The sequence below is a fragment of the Odontesthes bonariensis genome, chromosome 15, assembly GCF_027942865.1.
Source record: "Odontesthes bonariensis isolate fOdoBon6 chromosome 15, fOdoBon6.hap1, whole genome shotgun sequence".
NCBI classification, from domain to species: Eukaryota; Metazoa; Chordata; class Actinopteri; order Atheriniformes; family Atherinopsidae; genus Odontesthes; species Odontesthes bonariensis.
Window position 1 is genome coordinate 3,333,389 of NC_134520.1, and position 23,354 is coordinate 3,356,742.

A 23,354-nucleotide genomic window follows, 5' to 3' on the forward strand; every position below is an offset into this window, starting at 1 on the left:
ATGGCTTATGTTGCTCAGCCTATCTACTGAGACTGAGCAACTTTTTGCTAAATGCTATTGTTTTGGTGTTTATTGCAGTTTAAGTAGGTAAAACAGCTCATAAAGCTTACCAGGAAAATAAAGTATTTTAGTACGTTAAATTGATCAGATTTCATCAACAGGCAAAATAGCTCAATATGAAGTATGAATTCAGGATACATTTGTTTCCCAGCTTAGCCTTTTTTTTTTTTTTGTTGCTATACTGTACAGGATAAACTCTGAAACTCAAGGAGTTTACTTCAAAACCTCAGGTCAAAGTTCAGCGTTCGTCCTTTCAAAAACCAGAAACAACCCCAGAAGGGTCCTCTGTCCGGCCATTTCAGTGACAGGGAAACGCTCCACCCCCGCGGGCTGCTCACTGGAGCGCGTCCCTGCATCCTCCTCCTTCTCCGCACCTCCACAGGGACACCCACAGACGCACTTTACGCGCTACAGATGCCCATCAGCTGGCTGCTTCCATGACTTTCAAACTTTCTCTGAAGTGGAATATAAAACCTGGATGAATAATGCGGCAGTAGGAGAATTTCTACTGCTTCTGTAACCTTTTAATTGGACTTTGATGAAGACTCCGTACTTTTCTTCTGTCGGATGATGGCGCAGGCAGTCTCCGTCAGTCTACTGCTTGGCATTATTCTCCAAATGACTTGTGTTGCTGGTAAGACAATGACATAATGCTCACCAGATCTTCTCTCTAAATACTAAACTGAGAAATACCAGTAGTTAATGAATAGATATATATAATTTGAAACTATGTATTTCTTTGTCACTTTAATGGATTCCTCAGGTGCAATAGTTTACAGTTTTTCATACTCGGCACGTTGGTCGTTCAGCCCAGAAAATTCGCAGTTCTCCGGATATATATTGTCAAATTTTCTTTTGTGTTTTAATGTAATACTGACTCGGATTTTGGGCTGTTACGGGACTTCTTGACTTTAAGACTTCCTGTCCAGATAAAAAAAGAATTTGGACCAAATAATTGTCTCCCCGATGCTTTTGCTGACGTTTCTTGGGGTGGATGAGAATCTAGCACTTTAACTGGTCAAAACTTTGTTACTTTGCTTGATGCTGTAAGATTTATTATGTTAAAAATTATTTATCCTCAAGTAATTTATGTTGAGACAAGGAAGGAAATCTTTGCCTATTTTTCTTTCTTTTTATTTTTTGGATGAAGATAAGGTTTGATATGTTTATTCAGGTGTTCAAAAGTTTGTATGAAGTTCGTTTAACATTAGGTCATTTTTTTTTCTTTCCTATACTCCATACAATACAATTTGTGCTTTAGGGCCTCACAGGGAGTGGGCAGGCAGGCTGTATCCTCAGAAACAGGAACCCCACCTAGGCCACACTGTGCTGGTCTATTGAGCCCGACCCGGCCCATCTTCCCCCGCTTCCTGTTTTGACATTGCTTCGCCATTTTCTGCAGCAGTGGAAAAATGGCCCAGTTTAGAAAACACACCCTGTATTTGAGATTTTCTTTGTCTGTATTGAACTTTCAATTTCTACCTCCTGACCTGTGTGATCTCAGAACACTAACTATTTGTTGGGGCGTACAGGCCGATGTCATCAATGCTGACTGTTAATCTTTGCTGTGATTGACTTATCCTGTTGATTCCTCCAGCCATCGAACTGCGCTTCATGCCTGATCCACCAACGATTAACATCTATGGCACCTATAGGATGAACAAGTCTGACAACCTTGAACTAATATGCAGGTATGAGTAAATGGACTTTACTGCCTTCCTTCCCAGTAATACACTGCTTCCCGTATAATCCTCCATGTGTTCTTTCTGGCAGAGGTCGGCAGCACCTGAGGTGGTCGACGCCTCCTACAAGCACTCACTTCTCCACCAGTGACTGCAGTGGATCGGGACTTTTCTGCACGACACTAATGATCACCAATGCAACTGTCAATGAAACTGGACAGTATCAGTGCTCTTACAAAGACCTGAGAGTTGAAGAGGGCAAGACTGCAGCAGCGGTTTATGTGTTTGTCAATGGTATAACGCTTTTCTTTTAATCTTTCTCTGGGTTGGTTTAAAAGATAAAGCTATATGTTTCTACTAAGATTCAGACTCAGAAATAAAGTGTTGATCTAAAAAAAGGGCAATACATTTGCAAAAAGGTGGTCCACACACAACAATATTAACAATTAGTCACACATCAGAGGCAAAAGTTAAGCATACACAGAATGAACTTCTCGGATAAACTATAACATTGCCAGAGGTCAAAAAGATTGACCTTGAACAGACGGCGTCAAAGTGAATTTACTGGATAAGATGTGGTTGGGTTGATTAATAACAGTTAATCACCTGATTTCCCCAGAGAGAGAATGAGCTCCTTTGTTGAGCTCCAATGATCTTGGAGCAGACTTTGTACAATGCAGTTAGAACTCATGTAGTCCTTCACAGAAAGTCAGTTTAACCAAAGAATAAAGGAAAGCGTTAAGAGATTCAATAAAACATTGATAAAAGCTACATAGAATAGTCGGTTGTCTTGATGGTCCCTGTATAGCTCAGTAATTTTGTCAAACATGAATAGACAGTCACTGCACATAACACTGCAGTTATGTTTCTGCCTAAAAATCAATTGCTTTAGTCTTTTCAGATATTTTATTCAGACCAGGGAAGCTGTCATCATCCGTTTCACTAATGGCACAGACTTGATTATTTCCACATTAGCCACATTATCCCTGACGTCCCCTCGCAGAAGCCCTGTCAGTACTGTCACTCTTTTTTTCTACTTGTTTATGCTGAGAAGAATAGCTGCTGTTTGAACCTGTGTTTGAACCCGTTTCAGATTACAAGGTGCCATTTTTGCCATCCGGCAAGGAACTTGAAGTGGTGTTCATTCGTGAAGGAGAGCGAGTGGTGATACCATGCCGCGGTTCAGTGGAGAATCTCAATGTTACGCTCAATACTGTAAGGAGGAGTTCTTTCACTTTTCTGAGAGTGATTTAGCTGATGGTATGTCTGGAAACACATAAATAAACCCAGCAAACAAAGGACGTTCCCTGTCCTCTATTTATCCACAATGACTAGTTAGAAGCCAGTCAGTCTAGTCAGTGTAGGTGTATTTTTCAGTGATTTATCCATTGGACTGAAGTGTGGGAGGACTGGGTTTGATCCTTGTTTGGGATCGAGGTCTAAGCTATTTGTTCAGAGGTTAACCTTTAAACTTTTTGATTTTGAACACATTTTTTTTTTTGAAGTTCCCATAACAAAAAGTGAACCCTACACAATGACATATAGGGTACATCACAGGGACCTTTTTCTGTTTGCTGGGAAACATCTTACTAATAAATTACAAGATAAAAAAAAAAAAAAGATTTTTATCAGATTTTAACAGGTAAAGGGTTCTATTTAGGTAATATCTATTAAGGCAAGGTCTTATGTAGTATGCCAATATAAACTGAAGACATATGTTATATGAAAGGGCTCTAAGATTTTTAGAGATAATCAGTGACACATTTTTCACGAGCAAAGTCAAATTTGGAGATGAGCAATTTGATAGTCTCAGTATAGGTCAAGCTCTAAAAAAAAGAGCAAAAAAGAGACAAAAAAATCAGGATATTTCCCGATGTATTTCCTGAATATTTGAATAGCATATTTTCATTTGACTCTTGATGGTTAGTTCCCATGTTTTCCAAATTCCAAGCCCCAGTTTGTAACGCAGGCTTTCTCTTAGACATCTTTAGTCTCCAAGACCATTGTCAGGAATGAGGGGCTTTTGTTTGTAAAACTGGTGGAGTGACCCTCTAAATCTTTGGCACTGTGACAAAATGCCTTTTTGTTTCATGTGGTTTCAAGCTAAAATGGTGACAAACACATTGGCAGGAAATGTCTGGCACCAGCAAATCAGTTCAGAAAGGCTTTTTTTTTTTTTACTACACAGAACGCTTTCTTGATGCTATCTTATTTTGCAAAACCCAGATAAGCTTGCTAACATGTAAAGTGTGCTGTTGCTTTTCTTTTCTTTTCTTTTTTCTTTTTGTTGGGGGGGATCAAAATGAATAAATTTCTGTGTCTGTCAGAAGTATCCAATCAGGGAGCTCCATCCTGATGGGAAGGAGTCTTTGTGGGATGCCAGGATGGGTTTCACTGTACCCAGTCATCTGATCAGCTATGCTGGTGTCGTGTCCTGCCAGACTCGCCTTGGAAATGAGACATTCAAGTCCCCTCTCTACATTGTTGCCGTTGTTGGTAAGTGGAAAGATGACAGTCAGTGCAACACATTAGCTGTAGGAGTCAAAGTTATTGTTTGGATCTACGAGTGTGTGTTTTGAGTCTGGTAGAAAAGTTCAAAATTTGTCTTAGAGGGTGAGTGAGGTTGCATGTAAACGGGAGACTTGGTGAAGGAGGGAGTGGGTCCGGGTGTGCGTAGTCTCAGTAGAACAATAGGCTGTCCACTGACTGCCGTGCCTTCTCTCCCTTTTCCGCAGGATACAAGATTTATAACCTCACCCTGACCCTCTCACAACAGACGCTGTCTGTGGGGGAACGGCTGGTGCTCAGCTGCACTGCCTGCACCGAGCTCAATGTGGGCATCGAATTCAACTGGACGCACTCCGGTGGGGCTCTGGTCAGTGCCCGAGCCTTTTCTGCTCTTAATGCTCTGGTATATGTATGATGAGAGCCTTGAGTGAGGATTTTTGACTCACTGCTGAGGACAGACAGAACCAAGAAGTGCTGTGTCTCACTTCGTCTTGTTCTTCCAAAGTATTCATGACTTCCTGTTTTCAGGAATCCTTCAGCTTTTCTCTGTACCATCAGGTCAAAGTGTAACGATGACCAGATGCATATTTGATGCTCTAAATGCTTACATAAGAAAAAAAAAAAAAAAAAAAAAAAAAAAAAAATATATATATATATATATATATATATATATTATATGCTATTTATCTGTTTTAAAAGACTTGTCTTGCGTCTCCCCATGTCAGAACTCAGATAGTAGTTTGAGGTCGTCCCACGCATTGTCCCACAAGAAGAAGCTGTGGAAGTCTCTGGAACTGTCCAACACACTCATTTTGGAGAGTGTGACGATGGATCACAACGGAGTGTTCACCTGCACAGCTTCCAGCGGGCAGATGGAGAAAAGTGCCTCTGCAAGTCTTAAAGTTTATGGTGGGTGCACTGAAAATCAGTTCCAAAACACACAAACCAAAACCAATAAATGTAACTCTTTGTGACGTCATCATCATTTATGTTTTTTATTTTTTTAATTCAATTTGATCAAGCTAAAATATGGACCCAGTTTTATGTTAATTTCACTAAAAAACATGCAAACTTATTGATTTGTATGTTGGGTTCAGGCTTTGCCTGACATGAGCACCCCAAAGCAAACTCCTCTCAGTTAGGGCAGGGTGGCAAAAAGAAAAAAACAAAGGAAAAAGAGTTGATGATGAAATATTGTTCATCGGAGTTGCTAAGGGCATTTTGTTTAATGTGTTTCCAGAAAAGCCTTTTATTGACATGGAAGAACCCTGGACTAAGGTTTTGGAGGCGAATGTGGGAGATCAAACACCCACCGTCATCCCTGTGAAGTACACAGCCTACCCTGAGCCCAGCTTTAAATGGTAATGGATGTTTTACATGAGGTGTTTTGCTTGTTTGCCATGCTGTTAATCTCTACAGTGCTGAGCAAAAGTCTTGATCCACGCCTAAAGTATAAAAGGTTAAAAACAGAGGTTGTACATTTCTAACAAGCTTGAAAATCATTAGTGAACTCTCTTGAAGAATTTCTTGTCATTTCTTTTAGTAGTCTTCAGGAATAGCTTTTGCATGGACATTCCAAAACTCTTTGGATGTTGGCTGCCTTGTTTTGTTATCTTCTCTGACAAGATGATCCTACACTGCGTCAGTAATGTTGAGGTTCGAGCTCTGGGGAGGATTCATTCCTCCATAAGAAGGGTCACTCAGTTGTCACTGATTGCCAGTCCATTTGGCATACCTCAGCCTTTTCTCCGTTTCCTTTCCCTAAAAATGGCTTCATGACAGCCACCCTTCCGGAGACCATTCCTGACGAGGTTTCAGTGAACAGCAGATGGATCCGCTGAAGGTCCAGATGGATCTCCCAGGTCCTGTGTCAGGTCTTTGCTGGATGATTTTCTATTTCTTAAGGACATCACTTTCAGATAATGTCCATCTGCTGGAGATAGTTTTTTTTTAGGACTGCCACGTCTTCTTTTGTCATTCAGTGGTCCAGTTTCCTCATATTTTTTGAAAGACACACTGGACAGTTTGCTGAGATATGCAAATCGTGTTTTGAGAACCACCTTGTTTGTGCAAAGATACCGCTTTCTTTATGTCAGACTGTGTTATCTCTGGCATTTTTCATTGATTTCACTAAATAAATCATATCGTCATCATATGTGTCTTTGCATCAGGCCGCTATTGTGACAAAGTGCCTAAAGGTATCAAATTTTAAACAGTTTCTTTGCTAAGTTGTCTGTTATGTGTAGACACACAACCTGTTCAGCTTTGAGTCAGGGGCCTTCTTATGCTTGAATAATTCATAGGCAGTGTTAAGCTGCTAAAAAAAGGAAAAAACATTCATCTGAAAAGGGTGGAGAACAATTGCTCAAGATCACTTTGATTTTTGATCAAGTCTATCTCCTTGTACTTTTGCACAGAACTGTATCGAACTAATATAAAGCTATGTACAACAGCTTATAAAAGATGCAAAAAACTGCAATATTGTACGCTACAGATGATTTTTAGCATCACTCTCCTCTGGCTGCCCAGGTTAAAAAATGGTCAAGCACTGAAGAAGGACTATAGAATAAAACAGGAAAGGGATGCTCTCACCATCCATGGAGTCAGAGAGATGGATGAGGGGAACTATACAGTGATCCTGAGCAATAAGATCTCTGAAGAGGAACAGAGACGCACTTTCCAGCTGTTGGTGAATGGTATGTAATCTCTGTAGACTTTTTCATTTCTTCTTGAGCCGGCAAACATTGTTTGTCAGGAGACTTTGGTGACTATCCTGCGTCTTCTTCCACAGTTCGTCCGCGTATTATTGAGAAAGAGACGGGTGTGGACACTGACGTCTACTCGTATGGCAGGAGCCCCACCCTGAGGTGCACCGCCCAAGGATTTCCCACACCTGTGCACATCCAGTGGCAGTGGATGTCCAAAGAGGACTGCCCGGAGGCCTTCCTGTAGGTCACCTTCCTCCAGCAGTGTGTGCATGTGTGTGTGGAGAAAACTGAGCGTTCCTTTTATTCACCAGTGGTCACATGTCTCTCAGCCACTTATTGTCAACAGGTTTTTTATTTAGAAGAGGAAAAGCTGCTTTTGGGATGTTGACAAAAACAAGAGAAGAGACAATGAGAGCGCACTCTGACCCTGATGCAGATCAGCGGATATGATTTCATTCTCGTGACAATGTCCATTTTTAGAAAGACACAACTTATTCACTCAGAATGTGCTCACTAACCCAGCACAATCACAAACTTGTCGTACAATCTTTGTACGCTCTGGGTGTCCACGCAACACGCAGCCTGTACATTCTGGCACTTACACAACAGCCTCCTGCAGTGGTCTGACAAGTGTTGATAGAAAGGAGGAGAGTTGCGTGTCTTTGAGTTACTGCTTAGACCAGCGAAGACCTGCAGCAGGTTTCTTATCTTCTCCCTACATATCTGAGTGTTTCCTCAGTCCTGATCCCCATTTCCTGTTGTTCCTGGCGTGCTCTTTCAAAAAAGGGCTTGTTTCTGAAATAGATTTGTCCCTATTTGTGTACTTTTGTTCCCCTGTTATCATCTGACCAGTGTTTGACGAAATACCCAAAAGTTTTCCATCTCTTAAGTCCAGATCTTAGTGGTCAAAAAGCCCACTAACATCTGACTTTTGATTGCAAAAGTCATTCCCACATCAAATGACTCTCATTTAGAAGAAAAACAAAAAAAAAACACGTCGCTTTTGCTGTATGATAACTGTTACTGTGATTTTGTGTTTGCCTCAACTGAAATTATTGCAGAAAAAACAGAGACTTTACAGTTTTTGTCAATGAAAAAATATGGAAAAGGTACATTGTTTCCATTCTGAAGGACATGGTCCTCCATTTGTGTAACATTTAGAGTTTGATCTAATGTAATGACTCAGAGAACAATAATGTTGTGATATTTTAGCCTGACTTGGCTGCTGTTCGTGTTGTCCACCAGGTCAGGACCAATCAGGCCTGAGATGCAGCTCGAGAAGTGCACAGGTTGGAGAGATATCAGCAACAGCACTGGTCCCAACCACGAAGAGCAAATCACCACTGAAGCAGATCACGATCAAAGGGTAGATTATTCCTCGATTACAACCCTGCTGTCCATCTGCTGGGTAAATGTGGAGTGAACTGAAAGCTCGAGTGTAATAACTAACAGAATCCATTCATTTGTCTAGAAAATAGCAAGTGCTTTGAAGATTCAGAAAGCCAAAGCCCACGCTCTCTACAGATGCAGGGCTGCCAACAAAGCAGGAGAGGACTCACGAATCATCTTTTTCCGTGTGACACGTAAGCTTCTTGTTTTATGCGACTAAGTCTGTGATCATGAGCTCAGTTTCAGTGGTCATTCTGTCTTTTCTCATTTTTGCTTCAATATGTGCTTTGTTAGGCAGCCTTGAGGTGAGTATGTCTCCATCCGATAAGCCCTTGGAGGAGGACTCTGTGGTTCTGCGTTGTACAGCGGACAGGCTATTCTACGATAACCTTGCCTGGTTCCTTGTGGCCAACGTGTCTGAGTCAGTCCAGGTTGCAGCTGCCACGCTACTGCCTTGTCGCTCCCTTATCCTGCAGCCCAGGCCACTGTCGAAAGCTGTGCTCTTCATCCAGGAGGGCACCAATGTTACTCTGGAGCTGACGCTGCCCAACGCATCCCGTCATGACGAGGGCCTCTATGCGTGCCAGGTGGAGAACCTGAAGACGAGGGAGAAAACCTGCCTGCTTCGCCGTTTGTCACTCAGAGGTTAGTGTACCATTTAACTTTTCCTCACAACTTTAACTGGTTCATGTTTTTGAGCGTATTACGTGAATCCTTCTGCTTCTGACTTAAGATCTCGAGGGCGCAAGGATCCGTAATAATTTCACTGACCAAAGAGTGAACACGAGTGCGACCATCACTCTCCACTGTGAGGCTGTCGGGACGCCAAACCCAAAGGTGGTGTGGACCAAAAACAACCACACCGTGGTGGAGGGCTCAGGTGGGACAGGCACAACTTCACACTCGAGTACTCACACACTACATTAGTTAATAAAGGTCTCAAAGAAAACCTGTGGATTGCTTGCTTTCAGGTGTGTTTCTGGACCAGCAGAACCTGACAATTCAGCGTGTGAAGAAGGAGGATAGCGGTCTGTACACCTGCACTGCATGTAACAGCCGTGGTTGCGACACCTCACAGGCCTATCTGGCTGTTGAAGGTCAGTCCCTGCCTGAACTGTTACCACAGCACAGGTGGCACCTCATGTTTGAACCTTGCATGGATGGAGTGAAAAGCAACAAGTAATATTTGTTTGCGTCTCTTTTGTGGTCTGTCCGTGTTCGGTGCTGGCGGGCATTACTTAAAAAAAACCTGAATTAAACACAGAATCTTCATAGATAAATTCCGTAAGACAGTTCTCTCCTCCTCCTTGGAGCCCATATGACCTAAACCATCTTTGATAACAGTTGAAGACCACAAGACCTCTAGTGGTCATGAGAGCAACTACATATTAAAGGGATAGTTTGCCTCTTTTGACATGAAGCTGTATGACATCCCATATTAGCAATATCATTTATGAACATTTTCTTACCCCCTGCTTCGTCCTGTGAGCCGAGTTCCAGCCTTGTTTTGCCTTCTTATCACTGCGTGCTGTGTAAACTGTACAGACCGAAGTGCAGACCGAGCAGTCCCCTGCTTCCGAGCAGTAAACACCGTAAAAGGTGCAGCTGTCGCTAGGTGGCTGAACGGAGTGATATGAAGGGAGGCAAAAATAGCGCCAAGCGATTGTGAGGTCTGACTTTTTCTGGAGGGACGATTTTGTGATGCAAATGTATTACTCTTTTGAATGCATATTGTTTTAAGAAGCAAGACGCTTTATTTTCGGGACCCTAGCAAACTAGCCGGACTACCTTCATCAATGCCAAAACGAGGCTGGAACTCGGCTCACAGTACGCAGCAGGGGGTAAGTCAATGTTCATAAATGATATTGCTAATATGGGATATCATACAGCTTCATGTCAAAAGAGGTGAATTATCCCTTTAAGTGTTAAAATAAGCATCCATAAAGGTAGTTGTTGCAGAGCAAAAAATTTGTTATAGCGCAAAAAAAAACATGATACATTTCTTACCCTGACCAAGTGGTTTTGATTTCTATCTCCAACCGAGGGATATTAGTGTCTAAACCCCAAACAGAAGGTGACAGAAGTGTTTTAGTAAAGTGTTAAGTTATCAAAATTAGTTAACAGTTACCATATGTTGGCCTTGAACTCCCATCCACATGTATAATTGAAATGATTAAAAGTGTTGCATGTAATCAATGTGGAAAGACTCATTTGAGTCATATTTCCCCACTACCGCTTGAAAGTCTGATACTTTACAAAGTTGCTTTTAAGCGTGAGAACAAATCGCCCATATAGACATTTGTTGCATTTCCCTCTCTACATCGGCAGTCTTCTGATTTCAACACTTTGATGCATCTCAGTCTGTAGTAACAGTGGGAGCAAAGCAGTCCCGAAGCATGATAGAACCTCCTCCATTTTTAACCATAGAAAACATTTTCTTTCCTCTACAGTATGCGCATTAGTTTATCACCTGTAAAACAAACGGATGCACTGCATTCACTTGAAGCTCAAATTCGGTTCTGTCCGTACAGCATATCCCCGACAGACTATGACTTAACTCTGATTTATTCTTTTCTTTTTGCTTTTTAAATGTTGCTCTTCTGAGCCTTTCTTGCAATAAGGATGTCCAAAACTGATCGCCTGGGTACATTTTATTTGTGTGTGTTTTTATGCAGTATATGTAGGCCCTTTTTTCAGCTAAGGATACACAACCACTTTAGACTATCTATATTCTATCTTCGGAGCTATCTTTTGGAAAATTGATCAATTATTTCTGAAGACATTCAAAACGGATTAAAAAACAGTCTTTAGGTACGTCCCAGTGCATGTTTTGTGTATTTTTGTTGTCTCTTCGTATTTTCTCTCCACTGTCATTGTCATGTGTGTCTTGGTACAAAGGCTCTGGGTTAGAGGCTCCCTTGCCCCATTTGGCAGCCAAGCCTATGCCCAGCTGGCCAGTTCAGTGATGCATCCATTGTTGACAGAAGGAAATATGTCTGCCATAGTTAATGAGAGAGAGATTTCAGCCTTAATCCTTTTGAAATTCTAACAACACTCACAGATAACGTATGTATTTATATCTGGTATCAAGGTTTCACCAGCTAATGTCACGCTTATGACATTTTTGATATCAAAGACATGGGGTAAGAATAACTTTGCTTCCGTATGACAGGAAGTTGGCCTTGTTCACGCACATCCTCCTGTGAGTTTCTCAATCCAAAACAATAAGGAGACTGCTGGACAAAGGGAGAGGCCAGCCCTGCCCCAGCTCCAGCCTCTGCTCTCCTCTACTTATATCTGTCCAAAACACAGAGGCACACCGAAAAACAAACAAATGCTTTTGCAAGAAGCAAGGCCTACGTGACCCTGTCCCCGCCAGCAGAGTATGGACCCAGTTACAGGAGCTCACAGCTCTGCTCAGGCGCCAGCTCTGCTATCACGGAAGGGGGAGAGGACGCATCAGCCAACAAGCAAATTCCTTGTTAGCAGTTTGAAGCTATTTGACTTTATGAACATATTTGCATAGAGAGATGCAGCTGAATCTGAATGAATTAGAGGACAGCAACGCTTTACCATTTTCATTCAACCCCCATCTGGACAAAGAATAGAAACTTAAAACAGTCACCCCAATATCATGAAACTCTACACCTTCTGCAAATGTGAGAAAATAGAGACTAATTATAGGAGCTGATAGCAAAGCCACAAAATAACTAACACATGGTAACCCTGCCTTCCAGTGGACCTGGATGATGTATATATATATATATTTTTCCTTTTCATTGTGTAATGTTCTGATAGGACTTCTGTTGTGGCAGTGTATGTCCGTCCAGTCAGTTGCAGGAGTGACAGTTAAGTTTCTTTACAGTATACAAAGTAAGAATTATTCCATAATTAGGAAAAAGTCTTCAGATATCTTCCTAGACTCTCCTTCTCTCACGAAATGTATTGACAACTCGAATTTTTTCTGACCCTGCTTTACCCCCCCCGGCCCCCCAAACCTTTTTAATACAGTCCCTGCACTGAGCTGTAGTGAGGAGAAACGGACCATTACAGCATGCAGTGACACACTACTTTGGCTCTTTTCAAGTTGTTTTTGGCCCTAGTTATTCACACTGACTCCTGCCCTTTTGTTATGACTAGATAGAATATCAGTTTGCTTACAGTCCAGATTCCAACAGTCTCCTTCCTCCAATCCAAATTCACACACACTCATGTGTACTAGGCAAAGACAATGACAAACCTGACTGTATTTTATGCAACACTGCACAGTACGTTTCTGAAATTTTAAGCAACTTTCTGTTGAGACTTTCCCTGTAGATGGGGTGTGGTATTAGATGTGTTTTTGGTACTTTTTTTCTTTACTAAGTCATCTTTAAATTCTTCCTAAAAGTCTATATATTTTTGTGTTTATTCTAGGTGCAGATGAGAAGACTAATGTGGAGCTGATTGTTCCTATTGGATCAGTGGTTATAGCCATGTTTTTCTGGTTGCTGATCGTCTTTGTTATCCGTGGAAGAAAGAGAGTAAGTACTTCCTCATTGTCATCATTCTTATTCTTCTTTTGCCACACTCTTCCTTCCATGGTTTTTCCCAGCAATAATTAAAAAGACAAAAAAAAAAGATCAAACCAAAACAGTAGAATACACACATATCCGCAGGCACACACACTTGGGGGGTGTATGATTAATTAGAAGTGACTGCTGTGGCTCTCAGTGGCCGCTGTCCTTTGTATCCAGGAACAGCGAGTCCACTCTCAGCTCCCATAAGTCACGTAAGCCTGCAACACAGACTGGGCCCCTTTTATTTCAGGGGTAGCACAGTCACTGGAAATCTATTGTACAGTTTATTGTGGTGAAAAAGGAAAGCCGAGATGAACAGCGGCTCATTAATTCTTATTTCATATCTGTGCTTGTCTTTGATGTTTCTCGCCCATCGCTGTTTCAGCCAAACGGAGGAGATCTGAAGACAGGCTATCTGTCCATGATCCTGGACTCTGAGGACATGCCCATGGACGAGCAGTGCGAGAGGCTCACGTATGATGCTAACAAGTGGGAGTTCCCTCGGGAAAGGCTGAAGCTTGGTGAGACATAATTGGGATTCAGTCTAGGGAACACTGTCACAGTAAGGTGTTCCAAAGTGAAAGTTGGTGTCTAGATCCGAGGTGACTTTTAGGCTGCGGCTACACGAAAACGTTTTTCACTGTAAACGATACTTTTTCTTATCGTTTCGCTGTCGCGGCCACACGGAGCCGGCGTTCCCACTACCCCAAAACGATAGTTTTTGAGAACGGGTTCCAGAGTGGGAAAGTTTGAAAACGAGGTCCTTTCGTTTCCATTATTACAGCGAAAACGTTTTTGCGTCAGTCAAACGTTGACGCTGTGAGACTTCTCTATTGTCTCACAGCGTGGCGTGACACAGTGGCGTGTGTACTACATCGTTTCATCGTTTTCATCCGTTTTCGTCTGGACCTGAGTCTTTACCGCAGCGTTGCCGTGTGGTTGCAAGAATTTTCGTACCCGTTTTAAAAAAAAAAACTCGTTTCGTTTCCGTGTAGCCGTAGCCTAAATCAAATGTAAGAAACACCCCCAGTTTATACACTGAGACATTAAAAAACTCCTCGCAAACATTTTTTCAACTTTCAGTAGTTAAGGGAGTAAAAGACGAAAGTTAAAGGAAAACGCCGGAAAGTTTCAAATTTACTATTTTCCCTGGTACATGTTCCCCAAAATCGATTTCTCACCGTGTTTACATTTGTCAGCCCGAGAGAGTAACATTCGCGAATGTTTGAAATTCAAGTTATACCGCTCTGGCTCTCCCTCCCTAGCGCCGCCATGTTCACTCAACATGACGTCAGAAATGCAAACATTTTTTCTACAGCAATGGAAGACACTTACAAACTGTCTTGGTCTGACTCGGACCCGGAGATAGAATGCGAAGTTTCGCCTGAGTCCGAGTCAGATCATGATCAGCCTCTCGATCCAAGTTATGTTAGCTTATAGCCATCAGCCGAGATGGTCGGATAAGGCTAAAAATAAGGATGGACAAGTGGCTGTCGCAGCAGCCAAATGCTAAGGACTCACCGGTTGTATCCACGAGCCGTGAGGCGTTTCCGGACCCCATACCCAACCTTGTGTACTGTTTCCAGGCCTACCGGCAGGTGACCTACTTTCTCCATGGGAGACTTGGGAAGCGCTTCCGAAGAGTGATTCCCTCCTGTGCGGTGTGGGCGATCAGGGATAAATATGAGTCGCAGGACGGGACCTACAAGGGTTTCCTTCACGCCGACGAGGCAGTTGTAGACTATCACTACAGATATATGTGAACATACATGTTGAAATAAAAATAATTTCTAATTCTACTATATACAGGTAGTATTCAATCATTGTGTATTTCCAAGTTACACTCTACACTTTGTTAGAGCACACTCCCGCCACACAAGTAGAATTTTATTTCCGCTGCACAAGTAGAATTGCATTTCTGACGTAAAATATGCCCAGATGTGGCTGAACATGGCTGCGCCCATGGCCAGAAGTGAAAAAATCTGGGAGCGCAAGGTTATGGGTTGAATAATGTAAAACAGTGTGAGAAATCGATTTTGGGGGACAGGTGTCAGGGAAAATAGAAAAATTGAAATTTTCCGACGTTTTCCTTTAAAGACGACATATTAATTTAATATTTTAAGCATGATTTTTGAGTTGTGTTGCACTTCATTATCCGTTGTAAAATAAATTTGAAGTTTTTTTTATAGACAGTGTGATGTTTGCTTCCAGATTGATCTTAAAATCAAACCCAACTCACCTTTCCACAGTGCAGCCTGAAAGTTTCATTTTAACTTCACAGGAATTTTTTTTCTGCTGATGACTCTTTCAGGAGGGTCATGTTTGTTTGTCATTTTTGCATTGTGGAACAGTAGACCACAGCTCCAGAGTCCTCGTCTGTTTAATTTTACTGAACGTCTTTCATAGTCAAACGGGGACTTGACCTCCACCCTTTATTTTTAACAGCCATTTCGTAATTACTTTTCGAACTCAAGAAACGAGGGAATAGATCTTTGCCATCCTGTTTTTAGCCTTTTCTTTCATCAGTTAGTTCAATTGGAGGAACCCTTTGCTTCTGATTTTATTTGGACAAGCCCTTCAACCAGCCAGCTACTTAATGACTAAGATCTTAAAATGTTTTATTTTTTACACCTAAAACCTCATGGAGTTTCCAGACTTTAGAACGGTACTCTTTTTTTTCACTCTAGAATATTACATAAAGAACTATTAAACATAAAACTTTAATCCTGCTTAAAATGTCGAGAAGAATGTTTTAGATTTCCGTCATTTGAAATAAAGTCAATGCACAACTCGGAATGATGACAGGCGGTGCTGATCGGAGCTGACAGTATATTTGCAAGTTTATCATAATGACAAATGCTTTGTGTCAAAGGGGAACCCCTGGGTCGAGGGGCGTTTGGTCAGGTGGTAGAAGCGGCCGCCTTCGGCATTGAGAAAGCCACCACATGCACCACTGTTGCAGTCAAGATGCTGAAGGGTGAGTATTTTGTCCTTTCTTTCTTTCACACGAGCAGCACGCACAATGAAAACCAGCAAATGCTCAGACACGCTGGCTCACTGTGTTCCAGAGGGAGCCACGTCTAGTGAGTATCGTGCCTTGATGTCAGAGCTGAAAATTCTCATCCACATTGGACATCACCTGAACGTTGTCAACCTGCTGGGAGCCTGCACGAAGCCCGGGGGTGAGTCATCACACGAGGAAGTATTTAAAAACTTTATTATTTCAATCGACTGTATATTTATATATGCGTCTAACAATGCATTTCTTTAGACATTTCTCATTTAATCAGCCCCCACACGCCCTCCCAAGTTATGATTAGCTCCTCTTCGACTTTGATGGATAATCTCTTTGCTCCACTTTCTCACTGCAGGTCCACTGATGGTGATTGTTGAATACTGTAAACATGGAAACCTTTCCAGCTACCTGAAGAGCAAGCGTGGAGAGTACAGCCCCTACAAGGCACGTGATGTGTAACTCACAGGCCACTTGCAGCCTTAGCCATAGCCAGCCCTTTAATGTGGTTACACGCTGCCTAGATGCTCAAACACTGTACTTGCCCACAGATTGAACCTAACATGGGCCATGATAAAGCCAGGAGAAATAACACTCAGATTGTAATCTAATTGACGTTAGCATTCAAACTTTTTTCTTTGCTTTTATTTAGTTTCTGCTTTTGTTATACTGTGAACAGAGAAAGCGTGTGGATAGCCAGAGGTGGGCATCTGCAGAAGAGGATGTCGATGAAGGGGATCTGGGTCTAGGGAAGATTGCCCAGCTGGACATCTGCACTGGAACAGCCGAAGATAAGGCTTCAGGCAGCAACATGGACTCTCACGAAGGTGCTTAGACAGCTTCGACACACTTTGCACACACTTCATGGCAATAATAATCCATTTCAGGCCTCACATTTCTGACTGTGAATGTTTCTTGTGATTGCAGAAAGCTCAGTTGACGACCATCTTACTATGGAGGACCTGATAAGCTACAGCTTCCAGGTTGCCAAAGGAATGGAGTTTCTGTCCTCTCGCAAGGTGAGATCATGAATGTCTGAATATCTGCATCTTCTTGTATGCAAGCAAATTGGGAACAGTACTTTCATTCTGATGCTTTAAATGTCAATTCTTCCTTTTGCTCCATAGTGCATCCACAGAGATCTAGCAGCCAGAAACATCCTGCTCTCAGAGAACAACGTAGTAAAGATTTGTGACTTTGGCCTTGCTAGAGATGTCTATAAAGACCCTGACTATGTCCGCAAGGGAGATGTGAGTCCTTTAAACTGATGTACAGACAGTCAGTTGTAAAATTAAGGTCAGTGATGCAATGAAATTGAACTTTTCATTATTACAACAGGCACGTCTCCCTCTGAAGTGGATGGCTCCTGAGACCATATTTGACCGGGTTTACACCACACAAAGTGATGTTTGGTCCTTCGGGGTCCTTCTCTGGGAGATCTTTTCATTGGGTAAACCCAACAGTTATTACTATTGGCTACATGGATAATTACCACTGTATACCAGAAACATCATCTGTCTCATATCTCGTACAGGGGCCTCTCCTTATCCAGGTGTCTGCATCGATGAGTCCTTCTGCAGGAGGCTTAAGGAAGGCACCAGGATGAGACCTCCAGAATATGCCACCACTGAGATGTTAGTAGAAAAATTGGAAATAATCGTTCACAGCAATGCACGTTATGATACAATATGAAATAATATACTTTGTAGTCCCCTTGGGGACACTTGTCTTGGGTTTTTATGCTGCACACATAAAGCCTTCCCACTCGAAGCAGAAAGTAATCACATTAAGAAATTGCCCATAGTTCCCAATGTTCATACAGTCCTACATAGCCATTACAAATAACATGTACTCTACACGCCTGACAGTGAACCTACTGGAAAACATTGCATAATTCCTTCAGTGATATCCAAATAACCTGTGTTTACAGATACCAGACCATGCTGGACTGCTGGTTGGATCGTCCTACAGACAGGCCCACATTTGCAGAACTGGTCGAACATCTGGGAAATCTGCTGCAGGCCAGTGCCCAACAGGTCTGCTCCAGTCAAAACAAAAGCCCTCTGGGTCCAAAAGTAACTTTAGATATTTCAATCTCAGTTCAGTTCAACAGTTCAGTTTGGCAGTATTCCTTAGTACCTGTTTTTTCTTGTGCTATTGTTATAGATGTCTGCAGTTTTAATACTCAAGTAAAGCAAAGCTGATAGCAAAGCTCTAGGAAGTCATTATCAAAGCCTGAAGCAGAAAAAAAAGACCCTTAATACAGCACATGTTATTACCTGATCTATTGTGTATTTAAGGTGAAGTCACTAAAGTCTTCTTGCTCTCCAGGATGGGAAGGAATACATCCCCCTGACAGCAGTTGAAGCAGGAGGATGCTTAGTGCCTGTTGACACTATGGGCCCTTACAACAGGCCTCAAAGTGGTGAAATCCTGGAAAGTCACTATGACAGCCCGCAGTCCCTTGGGTCAGCATGACTCTCTTACATGCCCCTGTTCACTTTAGCTGTCATTTCTAAATGTTAAATCCCTCAGTGGTGATTAATTGACCTGTTTTCTGTGCACAGACTCTCCCTGCAGAGTGAAAGGTGCAGCCGGCCCCTCAGTGTGAAGACATTTGAAGACATCCCTGTGGCGCACAGCAGTGTCATGGTGAGCCCCACGTCATTTAGAATACAAAAATACACACTTCGTTTTTTTTGCTTACTGTTGAGAAAAACATTAATTTGTGTCAAGATGCAACTCTCCCATTGCATGGAATTTCGAAAATATCAGGAACATGTTGATTTTGATGCAGTGCTTACCCTGCAAGGTAGCTGGATTCCTGCTAACTTTGTGGGATCACCAATACAATATGACCCATTTTGCCTAGCTCCAAACTATCTGTGTGTAGCCAAAACAGTAAAGTTCAGACCAGTCTGCATCCCGCGCAGACAACTACGAGTACGTTTTTAGCTCTAACAAGGGTCAACAGCAGCCGCCCCTTTTCACAGCGCTTTGTTGATCTGAAAAAAAAATCTGTCGATTGCCCGATTCTACCATTAATCTCCAGTTTGCCGCTGATCCCACATAGGGTCAAAGCAAGGTTTCAGTGTTTTTCAGAAAAAATGTCTGAAAAAAGTGAGCCTGCACCATTACTACAGTGTCTAGCCCACATCTTGCGGTGAAATCTTTCACTCATGCTCGTTACTTGACAGGTATAAACAAATATATCAGACACAATTTATAATGGAAAGAAATGTTAAGAGCTGTATCAGACTGCATCAAATAGATTCACAACCATTCAAACCAAATCTTCCTGTTTATGGATGTATCGTCTTCAAATCGCACATATAATTGCACTTAATGCATCGAAAAACGTATTGAATCATCTTATATGGGAGAGATACATATCCCTAGTACTTTACAATAATTTGATCTATAAAACACCTAGAAACCTATACATGGTCGTTTAAGTGCACAAGACGCCTTCACTTTAATGAGATGATATGGTTGATATTACATGATACTACATTTTGCAGTAGGATACAAATGACTTATAGTTGAGTATTGATAGAAATGGGGGTTGTCTTTGGAGTATAAACTTTGTGGGGGTCAATGCATATGCTGGCGCAAATTTTTGATTTTTATCATATATGTTTTTAAAAACACCTTTTTCTATCAATTTCACTTCACCGATTTGGACTTCTTTGTGTAGGTCATAAACATAAAATCCCCAGACCTTTCCATTTAAATGTTTAGTTGCATTACAGCAAAGTACGAGACCCAAAAAGAGGGTGAATACCTTTGCCAGGAACTGTAGTTAAATACTATAAGCCACTGTAAAGCACAAATATTTCGGTTAAAAAGACTGCAGTGGGTATCTCTCCACAGACAACTAATAAGGTAGATAATGAAAAATATTAACAAAACCCTACTTTAGAGCAGCAACCATGTTTATTTGATTTGTTGGTACTTCTGCAGGAGGGGCACACCGACAGTGGGATGGGCTTCTCTTCAGAGGAGGTAAAGCGTTTAGATCAACAGATACCAACCACGCCTAACTTCAGGTAAGCAAAAAGCATATAACACGCATTATTACTCATGTAAAACTTTATAGGAAGCTTTTTTAAAAAAAATTAATCTTTCTCCAACCATCTGATTTGATCTGCCAGCCAACTGCTGCGCTGCAAGAGCAAAGAGTCTCTTGGTTCAGAGTCATCCAATCAGACAAGCGGATATCAGTCGGGGTACCACTCGGATGACACAGACACCCCGATCTATGCCAACGAGGAGGTGATCATGAAGCACACTATGCTGAAGAAGCCTCCACTGCCCAAGACGCCTGAAAAGTTCAAAACGGAGATCCGATACAGCACTCCGCCCGTCTGACCCCACATCAGCTTGACCCCCGAGTCTTCTCACTGTACAGTATTTGTTTAGTTTTCCACTGGTATTAGACTCCAGGACAAATGAAAACACATGCAATAGGAAAGGCTGTGGTGTTTGGACATTTTCACAGGAGAGAATTTAATAAGTGAGCAGGAAAAAAATGAAGGTTGTATGATAAGTTTGTGTAGCAGCTCTCTTTGGACAGCCGGAGGAATGGTTTCATGTCTGAGGAGCCCAAAAGGGAGGACACGCCCCCTTCCTGAGGCACAATCCACTTCCTCTTCTGCAGGAAACGGCATCTGGAATTTTTAGATAAATTGAACCAGTAAATGTTTTTTCTTTCTTTTTATTATGCATCTTTGTATGTATTGGCACACCGAATGGCTGCTCGGAAGGCATTTTCTCTAATCACAGTTTCTGGAGTCCCCTTGTACAGTTCTTTTATTCGCAGTAGTTACAGTATTTTATTGAAAATTTGTTACTTAACCTGCAATTAATGTAACTAGTTTTATAAAAATTAAAATACTCACATAATTAGCCAGTTTCTCTGTGAATCTTTTTCATTCAACATCTTTTGTTTGACATGAAAAATTTCTGTAACTGTTCATAATAATCTATGAGTGTATTTGTTTCATCGTAGCTGTCTCACTTCCTCTTTGTGTGTTTTACACAAAGAAAACAATGCTTCTCAGCCTTCGTCATTTACTTTATGTGTGTGTGTGTGATTCTGTGTGCGTTATTGGAAACAATGCCCTTTCAAACTTGGGTATTTTCTTTAGTGCATGGTGCCCATAATAGTCCTCCCAGGGTCAGTGAGGAACAGAATGGACCCATACAAATTAAACAGCAAATTTCAGATTTCTAAGGAGAATACAATCTTTCAACCAGTATTCTAGATGTTCTCATCTACTGCATGAATAATAATAACAGTAATAATAATAATAATAATAATAATAATAGCAATAATAATAACAGTCTCCATGAGACTGTTATCGGAAAACAGAGTCTCTTCAGTCAAAGGCTTCTTCAGTTTGGATGCAAAATGGACCGCTACAGGAAATCTTTCCTGCCCACAGCCATCAGCATCTATAATAACTCCTTGATTTAATTGAGCTACATCAACATTTAATTTCCCTCTGGGATAAATGAAGTATTTTTGAATTTGAATTTGAATTTGAATTGAATGAAACTCACAGGGCCTACCTTGTTTCATGAAAAAGTAATTGTTCATCTCGTGTTGCGAATGCTGGACCTAAAAACTTAAAAGCTGTGTGTCCAGTCTGAATGGGTGATGATTGATAAACATGGAAACAAAGCATATTTTGTCTGTAATCAAGTACAGCAAACGTAGCTAATTATGGCTCGCATTAGGAAACGACTTACAGTCCCTGAGGAGTTTTTTCAAACTTCCACACATACTACCGGGGGTTACATTTAGGTCTTCCCTGTTACTGTTTGTGGAGGCCAGAAGGACTACTAATGTCTTTGATGATGTACTGAAGGCAGGTGAAGGATTTATAAACCTATAACGCTGTACATGTATGCGTCCACAAGAGTGAATGCAGCATAATCAGCAGAACTGTTTTCAAGAAGCAAGCTGTATCAAACAAAAAGCGTTTGATAAATGTTGCTAAAAATAAATTTGGTCTCATTATCCAGAGCATGGCAGTACTTGCACCAATCCTGTGGGTTTTGGAGATACATGAACAACAGTTCCCTCTGCTGTGCTAAAGATGTAATTACACACCTTTTTGTCATCAATAGGTGACAGAAACAAAATGGTGAAGCGATCCAGTAAAAATGAAAAACATCAGTTTTGTGTCACTTTTGAGTCTCTCTGCCCTGTTTAGAGGACAGACATAGTATTTGGATCTGGAACAAATCTATGTACTGTGGCACATCTTTCACTGCAGGAACTCAGTAATTTCCTCTGGAATAGACAAAAAAGCACAGGGCAGAGCCAGGAAATGGCTTGCTAGAACATCACTAGTCTTGACACAGCAGCAAACACAGAGCCAAGCATGCTGCAAACTCAGCTCACAACATCAGATAAGATGCACAGTGCAGTGACAGAAAGAACTCATGGATGCGTGCAGAAAATAAATGGTAAAACAGGAAAGGAACAATGGCTCCACTGTTACTTACTCCAGATTCCAGTTTATCAAAAGAATTAAAGTTACATCAAAAGGACAGGAACCAATGAATAACTATAAACACAGGTATCTAAAACAATAGATGCATGAAATTGTTATCTTTGACAAAAACAAAAGAATTAATTGAAATAAACAACTGATACTACTGAAATCAAAGGATAAACAGTTCTAGCTGAGCTAAAGTAATGGATAAACAACAAAAACAGTTAGCAGCTTATAGTTGAGATCGTGAAAAAAAAACATAGTAGCTAAACTGTGACAAGAAAAAAAAACGTTAGTTAAAAGGATTTAAAGTTGAATTGTCAATTGGTTGGGACTGAATTGAAAACTGAAACAGAAAAAAGACGATATGGGCAGAAACTGTATACTGTTGACTAAAATTTACAACCATTTAAAATAGTTACAGTAGACTAATGGATAAACAACCGAAAATAGTTCAAAGTAATAACTGAATTAGTTAAAAGTAAAAAAGCTAAAATAGTTATTGAGTAAGCTGTTGCTGAAAAAGATGAATTGGATCAACAGTTCCAACAGACAGGAAGAAGCAATAGTGATCAGACATACAGGAATGTTCACTGTCACAGCTGAGTGTGGTGGATGACCCAAATGCAGACTCTGCAGCAAATGCAGCAAGTTGAGGAATGAAATATGTTTTTATCAACAAAACCAAAGGATAATCAAAGTTAATTCATAATGGCAAAACCAAGTGGTGTGAGCAGAGCAGTGCAGAAACAAACTGGCCTGTGACATAACATGATGGGGCTGTAAACTCCATGGCCTATAGCCTACTGGCAGGTAATCAGCTGCTGAAACACAACTGTACGAGGTAGGAAGTATGAGTCAACATATTACACAAGGATGTGAGCCTACAAAAAAAAAAAACAGGAAGTTTATCTACATGCGGTGCAATG

The 23,354-nt window shown here is 41.3% G+C and overlaps 1 protein-coding gene across 2 annotated transcripts; it reads left to right on the top strand.

The window, feature by feature from the left end:
• Positions 1–420: 420 nt before the first annotated feature.
• Positions 421–20,827, top strand: kdr (kinase insert domain receptor (a type III receptor tyrosine kinase)). Of its 2 annotated transcripts, none has more exons than XM_075484694.1 (30): positions 421–694; positions 1,658–1,751; positions 1,834–2,036; positions 2,836–2,957; positions 4,070–4,238; positions 4,478–4,617; positions 4,976–5,159; positions 5,491–5,611; positions 6,780–6,946; positions 7,042–7,198; positions 8,204–8,324; positions 8,430–8,541; positions 8,642–8,992; positions 9,081–9,227; positions 9,319–9,444; positions 12,764–12,870; positions 13,292–13,427; positions 15,779–15,883; positions 15,975–16,088; positions 16,278–16,366; positions 16,599–16,746; positions 16,847–16,938; positions 17,047–17,169; positions 17,258–17,369; positions 17,454–17,553; positions 17,850–17,955; positions 18,251–18,387; positions 18,487–18,571; positions 19,883–19,968; positions 20,074–20,827. In XM_075484694.1, exons 1-30 carry the CDS (start codon positions 628–630, stop codon positions 20,288–20,290), a joined length of 4,038 nt encoding a protein of 1,345 aa, XP_075340809.1. In that variant the 5' UTR covers positions 421–627; the 3' UTR covers positions 20,291–20,827. The 2 variants fall into 2 exon arrangements, with proteins under 2 accessions (XP_075340809.1, XP_075340810.1); XM_075484695.1 differs by having other exon boundaries at positions 4,073–4,238.
• Positions 20,828–23,354: the final 2,527 nt, after the last annotated feature.